Source organism: Hordeum vulgare, chromosome 6H (genome assembly GCF_904849725.1).
Source record: "Hordeum vulgare subsp. vulgare chromosome 6H, MorexV3_pseudomolecules_assembly, whole genome shotgun sequence".
In the NCBI taxonomy this organism is placed as follows: Eukaryota; Viridiplantae; Streptophyta; class Magnoliopsida; order Poales; family Poaceae; genus Hordeum; species Hordeum vulgare.
This window is the reverse complement of record NC_058523.1, coordinates 146261787-146275254: the sequence shown is the minus strand read 5'-3', so window position 1 is coordinate 146275254 and position 13468 is coordinate 146261787. Positions and strand designations below refer to the sequence as shown.

The 13468-nt window shown below is 41.0% G+C and overlaps 1 protein-coding gene across 1 annotated transcript; it reads right to left on the bottom strand.

Moving 5' to 3' along the window:
- Positions 1–9053: 9053 nt before the first annotated feature.
- LOC123401638 lies at positions 9054–9712 on the bottom strand. Its single transcript, XM_045095479.1, has 2 exons — positions 9517–9712; positions 9054–9406 (listed from the first exon to the last, which is right to left on the bottom strand). The coding sequence occupies exons 1-2, from the start codon at positions 9596–9598 to the stop codon at positions 9288–9290; spliced, it is 201 nt and encodes a 66-aa protein (XP_044951414.1). The 5' UTR covers positions 9599–9712; the 3' UTR covers positions 9054–9287.
- Positions 9713–13468: the final 3756 nt, after the last annotated feature.

Sequence of the window (13468 nt, the reverse complement as noted above, 5' to 3'; positions counted from 1 at the left end):
CCAAAGGAGATGAAATGTCATATCTTATCAGCACCATCCAAGGGATGTAGAAGAACATCAAATATATCTTGTTAAATTAGAAGAGTCTCGAGAGGATCGTGGAAACCAAATTCCATGACCGGGACATTAAGGTAACTGAGTTGACTACCACAATGAACCAGTTGAAGCAGGAGGTTGATGTAGTGCCCACTCTCAGCTCCAGCAGTGATGATGATGAGGGTCCTTCTCTTCAGACTTCTACTCAGTTCAGGACCAAGGCCAGATCTAGAGCTGTGACAGTTCCAGAGTCCAGGCCTTCTTCATCAGTCCCAGCATCAGCTCCATCAGCTCCTACACCTTCGGTGTCTACTCTGCCACCTCATAGGACATTTTTTGGAGCCTTCGTCGACGCTCTCATGTCGACTCCATCAACTGCTACCAGAGGAAATCGAGCCTAGAGCGACACATAGTTCTAGATCTTTGAACTTTTTGGTAACTTGTTGCCAAAGGGCCAGAAGTGTATAGATCATTAGGGCTTCGAGAGAGAGAGAGAGTGTGTGTGTGTGTGTTGTTTTTGTTGCTTTCTTTGGTTTTCTAAAACATTTGGTTTTTTGGATGTCTTAAACTTTGTCGTGTTTGATCATACACTTTTATTGTTGTTGTTATTATTTCCTATCCTTGAGATATCTATGTGATGATCATTCACTTATTAATTGGTGTTATGTGCATTGCAATTCATTCATATCATTTATGCGCACCGCCACGTTGTATGTGACATGGAAGAGTGACACATGATCCTAATCTATTGTGCATTTGCATTAAAACACAAATTTTGGGGGAGCTCCTGCTTATTACATACTTCTCAAAGTGACGATGCTATTCATTGATTATATCTTATGTGGAAGCTTTGATCTATATGTTGTCATAAATTAACAAAAAGAGGGAGATTGAACGCACAACTTCTCCCTAATGTGGTTTTGGTAATTAATAACAACATATATGTCATTGGACTAATGATTCTATCTAGTATATTTCAGGAAAAGTTCAATGATGCATTAGCTAAGGATTGTGAGGAGAACCCCTAGATGCAAGGGACATCTATTGGCAACAAGCTTGAAGACTCTATATTTTATATTATGTGAGAAATCACACTTGAGTCCATAGGAAAGCCAATACTATTAAAAGGGGATGAGGTGACTATGATGATCTAGTTGCTCAAGTGCTTAGAGATTAGCCACCAAAAATACTCATGGATTATCCCACAAATAATCTGTCCAAAATCCTAAATATCCAAAATTTGGTGCCCCCAACTTTTTCCATTCGGCCCTACCGAGTTTTACCTCAGACTCATCCTATGCCAAACCTTAGATTCTCGGTGACACCAAGTCTTGTTTTGGTATGACCGAGAATCACTAACCAACTCTCTGTCTACCTGTTTCTAAGAATTGTAATTTCCGAGTTCTAGGTATCAATGCCACCGAGTCTGGTAACTATTGAGGCCAGCCAAAATCAGACCCACCTAGATTCATATATCGGTCTCACTGGAACGTCGAAAGTTGCCACATTTTGCACTAGTCGGTGCAACCGATTTTTTACTTCGGTTTCACCGAGTTTGGCAATAATGTTCTAACGGTTGAATTTTTGGAGATACCTATATATACCCCTCCACCACCTTTCATTCGTAGAGGAAACACTCAGAACATACAAACACTTGCCCCATCCATTTTTCTGAGAGAGTCACCTACTCATGTGTTGGGATCAAGATATTCCATCCCTACCATATGAATCTTGATTTCTAGCCTCCCCAAGTTGCTTTCCACCCAATCAATCTCTTTTACCCAAGTCAAATCTGTGAGAGAGTGATTGAGTGTTGAGATGCTATTTTTTGAAGCACAAGAGCAAGGAGTTCATCATACTACCACATCTATTACCTTTTCGAGAGTGGTGTCTCCTAGATTGGTTAGGTGTCGCTTGGAAGCCTCCTACTTCGTGTTGTGGAGTTGAACCAAGAAGTTTGTAAGGGCAAGGAGATCGTCTACTTTGTGAAGATCTACCCCGAGTGAGGTCAGTCCTTCATGGACGTAAGCCGTGATGGAATAGACACGGTTGCTTCTCCATGGACCCTTCGTGGGTTGAGCCCTCCATGGACTCGTGTGGCCATTACCCTTCATGGGTTGAAGTCTCCATCAACGTGGACCTACCATAGCACCACCTATCGGAATCACGCCAAAAATCTCCATGTCAATCTTTGTGTTTGATCTTCCTATCCCTACCCTCTATTTACATGTGCATGTATTTACTTCTTCCTGCTATACTCTTAGGCTTGCATGTGTAGGATGTGCTTGACTTGCTACAATTGCTAAAACTTGCCCACGACTAAAATTAGGAAAAGACCAAATTTTTATTTAATCAAGTAGTCTAATAACCCCTCTCTAGACATACTTCAGATCCTACAGTTGCCTCGCCAGCCATTATGTCCTCTCTGCGCACACGAGATCGACATCATTGAGCATCTCTTGATAGGCTGCAATTGTGGCTAGGATGGTTTGGAGCTGGGTTCTGCGGGCAACAGACAGGTTGGACCTGACGCCAATTATGGGAGAGCATTTGATGGCATGGTGCACGAGCGCCTTGCAGGGGCGGGGGAAAAGGAGCTTCGGGCAATCATCCATCTGGTGTTTTAGGAGCTTTGGAAGCATCAGAACGATGTCGTGTTCAACCATCATACTCTTAACTTCGGAGATGTCAAGAGGTGCTTCTCAAGGTGCAAGCAGAGTGGAGTGTGTGGCATAGCGTTGGCCTTCTTCGTGCGGAGGGCATCAATCTGACCAGTTTGCAGGTAGAGTGGAATGCAACAACAATAGACTAAAAACACCTTCGTGGATGGTTGTGGGCCAGGATTGTATTGATACCCACAATATGGTCAGACCTCTTTTGCCCCTTCTTCTCTAATACATGATACTCAAGCTCTTCGTATTCTGAGAGAAAAAATATGCCGATGTTCTTTCTCCTATTTTCCATTCTCCCCCATTTTTTGTTCCGTCACCGTGTGTAGACCAGTTTAGTCTTACACTTGCTACTATTCAAATATCATGAAATGAAAGCAATCCAATGTACAATGGCTCATCCAATTTCGTTATGGAAACTCCACTCACATATAAATACAATGATTAAGAGGAACATACTCCTTCCGTCTCAAAATAAGTGTCATAAATTTAGTATTAAGTTAGAACATCTCTAGTAGAACCCTCAAACCCTTAAATCCAAAATCAGTTTTAAGGGTTGAGAATTGGCCATTTTTGACACTTTTAAGGGTTGAAAAACAGAGGCAAAGACTAGAACCCTCAAACCCAACCCTTATAGCCTAGTTTTGAACACTATGAACATGCACGCGGAGGAACAGAGGATACAAAAATGACTTCAGCCGCGGAGGAGCTCGCGCTCGCGGAGGAGCTCGCGCTCGCGCTGCCTGGACGAGGCCGTCTCGCGTACCGCGCGGTGGAGCTCCGCCGGGCGCCGCGGCCCTTCTCGGTGGGCGGCGGCGGCAGGCGCCATGGCGGGCGGGGGCGCGGCGGCGGCGGCCGCGGCTGGAGCGCGGGGGGCGGCGGCTGGAGCGCGGGGGGCGGCGGAAGGCGCGGCGGCGGCGGGCGGGGGCGCGGCGAGCGCGACGGCGGCGGCTGGAGCGCGGGGCCGGGGCCTGGGCGCAGAGGGGCGGCGGGGCCGGGGCCGGGGCCGGGGCGGCGGCCGGAGCGCGGGGGGAGGCGGGGCGGCGGTCGGAGCGCGGGGGGCGGCGGGGCGGCGGCGGCCGGAGCAACTTCCTCGCGCAGGCGGGAACCAACTGCCTCCCGCGCGAGGTGGGAAGTGGAGTACGGGTTGGGGGCAGTTTTTCCCCCCAACCCTCACTTCTACAGGCTGGGAAGGGGTTTGAGGGTTCGACCTCTAAATTTTTTTACGGGTTTAAGGGTTCTAGTCTACGCCGTTTTTCCGATGAAAACTGTAAAAAAACGGTTATTTTTAAGGATTTAAGGATTTGAGGGTTCTACTAGAGATGCTCTTAATATAAATTTAATACTAAAGCAGCGACACTTATATTAAGACGGAAGAAGTATATATTAAGTAAAAGGCTATCAATGACCAAATCATACTCATGTCAAGACTACAACATGAACACATTTATGCATGTGAATCATGTAACGTGAAAAATACTTCAAAGATTTCGAGTTTAGGTATAAACAGTGCAAGAAGGTAAAAACAGAAGAATATGATGGCACCAAACATACCTACAAGGGCGAGGGGTGCATCTGATGACATTAGCATCCGTAACTTTCACAACAGACAAGAATTACGAAACGGGTGTAGTATTGTAGTACTCCCTCCGTTTCTAAATATAAGTCTTTGAAGAGATTTCACTACAAGTCTACATACGGATGTATATAGACATATTTTAGAATGTACATTTATTCATTTTACTTCGTATGTAGTCACTTAGTGAAATCTCTAAAAAGACTTATATTTAGGAACGGAGGGAGTAGTATAAAAGGAGCACAGAAAATATACCACCGCCGCATGAGACATCTAAATGATTGTTCAAGGACAGATTAGTCAACCACCTTTTGCATTTTTTTTAACAGGGCTTCAGAAAGAAGCTAGGGAAACAGACTATTGTTCTCTCAACTAAATATATAAATAAATACCCCATCAACAGTTTTCTTTTTCTCCTCAACTTGTCGGCCTGTTCTCCGCAAGACAGTCTGCATAGTTCTGAGATTAGACATTTTGGCCGCTCATGCATTTTCAATCATTCTCCAAAAGAGGGTATAGTTTTCCAACAAGAGGCTCCAACGCAGATGTGCCCCTTTTGAACACAAAGGAGAAGCAGCAGCTCAGCAAACCCTTCCAGAAAGGAACATTGTACTCCCTCCGTTCCTAAATATAAGTCTTTTGTAAGATCTCACTAGAGATTACATATGGAAAAAAATAAATTAATATACACTCTAAACTATGTATATATACATTCATATGTAGTCCATAGTGCAATTTTTAAAAAGACTTATATTTAAGAACAAAGGAAGTAGTAAAATACTGCTTCCTTGCAGTACAAATCAGGAAAAGATTCAAGACCCTGACAGAAGAAAGGAACAATACAAATAACAGTAGAAGTGAGATAACAATTCGTCATTTCATAAAATAGCCCGGAGAACACATTATTTTATTCGGGGAGCCTCGAACAAAATTCCACTGGCTTTTGGACCAACAGTCAGCTATGCTGAGTTGCCAGATATTGTACATTAAGGCTTAGGTGGAGCACCAAGGAACAATACGGTTGTGCAAGATTAGATTGCAATCTTGACCACTAACTTGCGGCACCTACAGTAATCAAAAAAATATGCTAGTACATGGCAAAGGCCTGGCCATCCATCAACCTTAAAGGTGCAAGCTGCAACTTATGCAATAAATAAATGAACTGGCAGACTACTAAAGTATCTCCCTCCCAGTAGGCTTCATCTATCTAAACAGATATAGAGAATGTAAATTATCATAAATTACACTATCTACTTCAAATGGTCCCAGGAAAATAGAAGACCTATATATGGCCACGAACTCATTCAAGCTACAGAATCTATCCTTTCGTTGAGCCCCACGGGCAAAGGGGCTGGATACACTGAACTCCCTGAAAAAGCTCTAGGCTTTACACCTTCGATTTGTTCTTTTCAAACCACTAAGCACATAAGTTATCACACCTTGCATACTACAAGTGACCAAAGCAGAAACCCTTAGATGCTAACTAGAAACCGGTTAGAACTTTGATAAGTTCCATAGGTTATTCCCTTATCCCCCCTTAACTTTTTCTTAATTAGTTAAACTTTCCAGTCGTCATAAAATTAACAATCATTCTTGCACCTTTTATATATTTATTTTCCTTGCCTGGTCTTAACGTGTTCACCTCCGGTATAATTTACAGAAAAAAGTTAAAAGTTTAAACGGGGATTATTTGGTGGACCAATGCAAGGAAGATCATGCCAAAGATGCTCTGCATCAAGCTGATTGTGACATTAAAATTTGTGGGGTCAATAGTGAGGAAGGGGGCAAAAGAAAAGGACGGAAAGAACAGCACTAACTGCATCTGGAAGGCTGGAGTGCTCGTAACCACCATATCATCATGGATTTTGTTACAAGGCATCTTGTGATTATGTGACCTACGAGAGTGCACACTAAAAGTGGAATCAACTAATGTGACCTGGGTCTAACACATGCTGAACTCCTTTGCTCGGTCTAAAGTATGTTTCTTCAGTAAACTAACAGATTTTCATGTCAGCTACAAGACTAAATAAACACAGAAAATAAATATAAGGCATAAGAAATGGCATTATCAAACTAATACTTTGAATTAGACATGTATATGTCAGGTTACTCGAAGTCAACAAAACTTTGGACACTGATACAGGGTAGAATAATCTGAATAAACCAGCATCTTGTGAAAAAGTACTTTTCAAGATTATATGGATGACAAGAGAAGAATGATGCGTTCTTGCATCACAATCCTGCAACCCCCATTCATTAGTGGCCTCTGCGCATGGAAGATTCCTCACATTTTCTAGCTTTCATACCTATAAGAAGTGGGCACCTAAGTTGATCATTAGATCTATAATATAGCATATATTTAAATTAACACTTGCCATTAAGAAAATGGAAAAACTGAGGCATCACAGAAAGGGCCCATCAAGTAAAAGGCAATAAGAGTTCCAGGTCTTAGCACAGAGGCTAACAAAGGAAAAGTGATATGTGACATTCCTATGCATTTTGAGATAGATCAAACTGAACTACTATGGAACAAATAAATTAATTAAAGAAGCAGGTAATGTTAGTAATAGAGAAATCTCTTTCTAATCATGCCACTTCTTAATCACCAAACTTTATCCCTTTGTTTTGTATTACTTAGTCTGACTCCTGATATAGTAAAGAGATAGCTACAAATCTAGCTTTAGCAGATGACACAAATCATACTTTGCATTGTCCCCAGCCATCTACAGGCCTTCTCATTAGTCAATGATGTACAGCCTTAAAATCCTTCAATATGTTCAGTTTCAGCACAATCCAAACTCAGTCACAAACGCAAGAGTTGTGTTTGTCTAATATTCTGAGAAAGTTCACAGGGAAAAGCAAAGATATTAGAGCAATAAACTTTTCAGGGTAGAGGTCCGATTAGATTTGTTCAATAGAAACAACAATGTGCTAATAAATACTCTCTCCGTGTCTTTGATTTAGTACACGGAGGGAGTACATATTTCAGTGCAAGACAAAATGAATCTATTTTTGAGTCTTGCCGATGGTACAAAGCACTGCAACTTGATGGTGTGAGCTTTCATGTGAACATCTGATGAAATGAAATGTATATGCAGATGTAGGATAACAGTAATCATTAAACAGACAAATGTTGATGGATATTCATTTTTACGCATATTAATATATCTGGGCAGGGGATTTTATTATGATGAGATTCAATCTTCTATGTACTCGATATATTGAAATTATGATATATATGCATTCAGTAATCGAGAATATACTGGAAAAAAAGCGCCTTAGCAATAAGATAATGATCATCTGCATTCTCATTTGATTTAGTTATATTGTTATGGTCAGAAACAAACGACAAACTAATATCTCCTCATAGCTCACAATTAGTCGTACTAGCTGAATATCCACGCATTCTACGGAACTAATATAAATCTAATCATGTGGCACATGATTCACCATACAAATCCATGTCCAAAAAAACAACATTGTACGGCAACTTAGAAATGGCCAAATGAGAAATCAATCATAAGGCATATTTTGCAAATCCTAGAACAAGATGGTGAAAATCATGGAGATGACACCACCAGTCACGGAGTTACTTTTGGTGAAGGGGGAGGTGGATGGCAGACGGATCATCACAGCACGTTAAAAGATTGCAATCAGAGGTCAGGCAGTGTTTAATTGCATTATGAACTGCCAAATCTTTCACTATACAGCATGTATAAGGGACAAAACCATTAAACCAATTATCTGCTAAAGTGAGCCCCATTTTCAGGCTCATGTTCAGATCTATTGTTCTGTCAAAAGAATAATAGCAGAAATTTCGCTTAAGTATCCATTTCCAGTTAGTGATGCATTGAGGCTGTAGATGCCATTATTCTCTAAACTGGTACAATGTAGAGGTGTCAACAATTATATAGAATTACCGCACCATGCACATCCAATAAATCAGTAGATACCATGATGCACTAGCCAAATTAATGACTGCCAGGAACCTATTAATAAATTAGTCGCTGGACTGCTTTGACTACAATGGACAGGAATTGGGATCAATTTTCACTTACACAAACATTTACAACTGTTTTCTTCTTATCTTCTACGGGGCAAAAGAGTCACCAAACTTAAAAATCATGAATCCAATCAGCACTAAGTTGACCATAGAAAAAGAAGAGACAATCCAATACACTGGCACTGGATTATTCCATTTTCTCCCTGCTTGAACTCAACAATACATACGGACAGAAAATGATTCAAGCATGCAAACCCTACTTGCAGTAGCTTATCATTCAGTAGGGGTAAAAGAGAAGCAGGGAAGAAGAAAGAACTGCAGGAAATCAACGTATGATGCGTTGGTGGACTATTCCATATTTGATAGACATCATCAGTATAACTAGAGCCTGTGACCCAGTGCCCACTAGGATCAAAAGCAGTCAAGAAATGATGTGCAGCAAGTATTGGTACTGAGGCAGGAAAAGGATGTAGTGTTCGCTGAGCGGCCAACCAGCCATTACGTTCATTTTAAGTTGATCATCTCCTAGTTTACCTTTCAGTTTCCCAACCTAGGAATGCACAGACACAAAAATCCTAAAAGACAGTGGCTCATTTTAGATAAAAGTAAAACATAGTATCACAGTATGGCAAATACAGGAACTGAAGCCTGTGTCTATGAATTACCTAAACGAGAACTTTCTCATTTGCTTATATACTTCATTGTTTTTTTTTTAGACCAGGTTCTACAAGTTCACTACATCCAGGAGCCACAGTTAGGAAACGAAGCATAAACTGAACTTTCCAACTCACATTTCATACAAAACAACCATGTCGTCAGATACCAATTCTTGCTCCCCAAACATTGATAAATCTCAACACAGGGGGCAATTAGCAGTACATTCTTATTGCAACGATTCTATGAATCTTGTGAACAAGCAGCAGATAAGCGAAATCTAACTTGTCTCAGGCTTCGAGCAGAAAGGCACATCTCTACACGCCCTTTCACCTCGGCGCCGCGAAAGTCACACGTCCTCCCCGCCACGGCTGCCGCCTCCGCCTGCGCCGTCCAGACCCTTGAAGCCCTCGGAGACCGCCCGCGCGCGGTTCTGCGCCTGCCTCTCCACCGCCACGAAGTACAGGCCTGCAAAGCGGCAACCATCGGATCAGATCGCGACAAGGAGCAACCAGGGGCACGCGGAGACTGGGATGTAAGGGAGCGCCAAGGTTTAGGGTTTTGGTTCAGGTGCTTACTCACGGCGCTGCCGATGGCGCATATCCAGAGGACGCGCTGCGACCACCTGTCGCCAACCACACCTCGACCGCCCATCCCCATGCCGCCGCCGCCGGCGGTGAGGCAGATGATGTGCTGCGCGCCTGCTCGGTTAGTTCTCGCCTTCTCGGTGCTCCGCTCGTGCCTACTGACCGACAAGCGGGTCCGACCTAGTGGGAACCAAAGTAGTAACTGGTTCTTTAGCTGGTTGGGCCGGGCTGCGGAGCCTGTCTAGGGCTCTACCGCTCTCTAAGAGCAAGTACAATAGGATGACATAAACCGGCTGTAAGATTTAAAATAATATATTTGTGATGAGTTGAAAGAAAGAGAAGAGGAGAGAGAAAAGAAGCGGGCTACAAACTAACAGCCGGCTGTAACACGTGCTCCTAAACACTTTGTGAGAGAGGATGGTGGTCCTTGTATCAATAAAATAGTACTTATTTACATTTACCTATTATATTTGCGGGCTATAAGCTTGGCTATAGATGACGTGTCAGCATCATATAATCAGCAGCTGACTGTACTATTAACCATGCTCTAAGCTACACTGACATGTGTGCTAGAAAAAAGACAACTAAGTTCTATTTCTTCCTTTCCTTTTTTTATCTCTTCTCATCCTCTGCTAAATCTCTTTTCAACTTTTGTTTACTTCACCTGAAAAAACATTTGTTTTACTTCAGTTTTCAACCATGTGATTTTGGATCTTAAATGTCTTCTTATTATAAATAAAAATAAAAACGAGATAAGTATTGCATGGCATTACTAAGAAAACGTTATTAGTAGTGTTGGTTTTTGCCTACCTGTAACGCAGTTGTGAGCGCTACAACTAATATTTAGCAGTAACGCGTTTTATAAACAGTGTTACTACTAATTCTGATAGCAGTAGCGTTTGTTTCTATCCAACGCCTTACTATTACTACGTATTTATATTTTTTTGCATCGTTATCCAAGATTTTAGGAAAGCAATGAAAAGGTATTGAATGAAACAATGATGGTTAGAATAAATTGCATGGATCCAATTAATCAAGTCAGATTAGTAGGACGATATGATGTTGTGATGGCTCGACCAAGTCGGATTAGTAGGATGATATGATGTTGTGACAGACTTGATTAATTGGATCCATCAAATATAATCTAATCCATGTATTTTACATCGGATAATATAATAACTCGCCATTATCACAACTTGTCATTATAATATCATAACTCATCATCTAGCATATCATAAGTTACCAACACAAACTAACTGTCATCATACTAGTTAAATAACTCATCATTATTCTAGCACATAATGACTATAAGCTACAACCTACTACTCTCTCATAGGTAAAATAGCATTAAAAATAAATTCATGCATCTCCCTATTGAAGAATATAGACCAACCTACCTTCAACTTGTGGGATGCACACATCCTTATAGTCTATGGCAAGTGATTGCCTGCGTGCTTTTATTGCGTTGCTCCATGCTTTGATTTCCAGGGTTTCCTCCTTTTGAGATATCGTGTATCTACCTGGGTAACTCATCGACATTGGTCGTAAGCTAGCCATCTTCAAATCACATTTGGTAAACATCACACTAGGAATAGTCTTCGGCGGGAGTACCTGTTGAAGAACATAATTAATAATAATATAGTTAGCAAACTAGTTTTGCTTAATAAAATGTATGCAAAAGATGAACTAGTGACACAATAGTAAAAAAACTTACAAAGATGTCAGAAGTGATGTTAAAATGGTTCAACTCGTGCACTGGTGGCACGTATTCGGTATAACTTTCGCCAATCATGTAATTGTTCTTAAATGCTCAACATCGTGAATAAATGAGATTAGATGATTTATTCTCCAACCAAGTAAGCTCAGAGCCACGACTGTAGTAGGTTTGCTCTACTATCTAACATGTATTTTTTGGAGAAGAGAAATAAGCTCACAATTAAAAATAAGCAAGTTTAGTCATAATAAGTACCAAATATTTTTCAATAAAAAATATAAATTACCTAGCAGATTTGTTGACAAACTCACATGAAGGTAGAACTGAAATCAAGTGATCCACATGCACCAAAATTTAGATATTATTTGCACGATCATCGTCATGACCAAGATCGAAGGTTATTTGCATGTCCTCTTGAAACCCGTATGCCTTGCATAATGCTCTCCAAGTGAAACAACCAAAATATGTTTGATGTACTACATTTTCTAGCTTAACATCAAAAGTGAAAAGGTACGTTTTTAGGTGAGCTCTCTTAGTCTGTGTACTCTCCCTATCTTGAAAATGGAGCTTGTCCAAGACATGGAGTCTTGCATGGCAGGGAATGCACTATTTGAATTATACAAAAGAAAATTACAGTTTAATTAAAGCAAAAAAGCATACATCATGCTTCATTACAAAAAAATACATACCATAATAATTTTGAAGTCCTCCTTTAGGTTGACACTGAAGGACGTACTGTTGTCTAGGTGAGGATAACGGTCGCATATACTCCTGTCGTCGGTGCACCAATTGCACTCAGGGATCCTCTCGTTGTCAGACATTTCATGTGATCGTGATTCAAAGATTAAAAATCAAAATCAATTATACGACGAACTATTCAGCATGGGTTGACTTTTGGTCTATCGAGGCTTCTTTGAAAAACTCTCATATCTCATGGTGTATATGATGCGCACTCCCTCATATTGATATGGTGGTGTATGTGGTGGACTCTCCCTCACACTAATATTTCGACCATTGGTGATGGTCGCTTCTCCCTTCATCCCCGCGTGCATTACCAAAATGTCTAGCACATGGGGAAGAAGGAGGAAGCGACCCCCACAACAATAGTCATGATTCTTCATCTCTGATATCTCGACCGTCGGTGATGGTTACTTCCTTTCCCTCTCCTGTATTATACCAAGGTATATATCAAGAGAAAAGGATAAGGAAGCACCCTCACTACAACATTCGAGATTCCTCCATCAAGAACACACTGAAAGTCACACAAGAAGCTCCAACAAATTAAAAGTGTACCCTATAAACATTAATCAGTTAACATTACATTTATTTGATAATGACATAAGACTGGCCTATGTTTTGCCGGAATGTCGTTCAATTCTTGTTCCAGCATATCACGGGCACTCGGTATTTCCTACTTTATAGCAAAATTAACGCCAAAATCCACGGAAATTTTTGACATGACCTTTTTCTAAAAATAGGACATATCAAGCGCCTGAAATTTGTCAGAATGAAAATGAATCAAGATTCTGGTAAAAATAGGCCATCCGGAGATGTTTCCTCCAAAATCGTAGACATGTCCAACAATGAAACATAGCATTCTTTGATGACAAAGTGATAATGACATACATATAATTAAATTGTCCAATACATTTTTATATTGAAAAATAATTACTAAATAAATTCTATAGCTAGAATTTTACTAAAAAATTATATACCTAAATGTCTTTTACTAAAAAATTCTATTACTAGATTTGATACCTAAAAATTTCTCATATACCATTCCAATACATTCATATACCTCAAAATTTCTACATGCGATTGTATTAAAAAACTGTTTGCTACCTAAAATTGTCTATTCTATTAAAAAACTAAATTATACAAGCAAATTCTACCAATTTATTGGACATGCACTAGTAGAAAAGAGGGTTTTGGTCCACTTGATGAAATCCCATTAGTCCCGGTTCACTCACGAACCGGGACCCATGTGGGCATAGGTCCCGGTTCGTGAGGCCAGGGCGTTGGCCAAGCATCGTGGGCCATTTGTCCCGTTTCGTTTGTCACCTTCGGTCCTGGTTCCGGAAACGAACCGGGACCAATGTGCCTCGCTCCTGGCCCACAACCAGTAGTCCCGGTTTGTGGCTGGAACCGGGACCTCAGGTTGTCCTTTAGTCTCCGTTCCAGCCACAAACCGGGACCAACGGTTGGTCTATATATACCCCCGCGAGCAGA

Bases quoted from the DNA above. Each gene is read 5' to 3' on its own strand.
- LOC123401638 (XM_045095479.1), bottom strand. From the start codon at position 9,598: ATGGGGATGGGCGGTCGAGGTGTGGTTGGCGACAGGTGGTCGCAGCGC. The intron at 9,407-9,516 runs GTAAGCACCTGA...GCCGCTTTGCAG, and splicing joins CGCCATCGGCAGCGCCGTGA to GCCTGTACTTCGTGGCGGTG.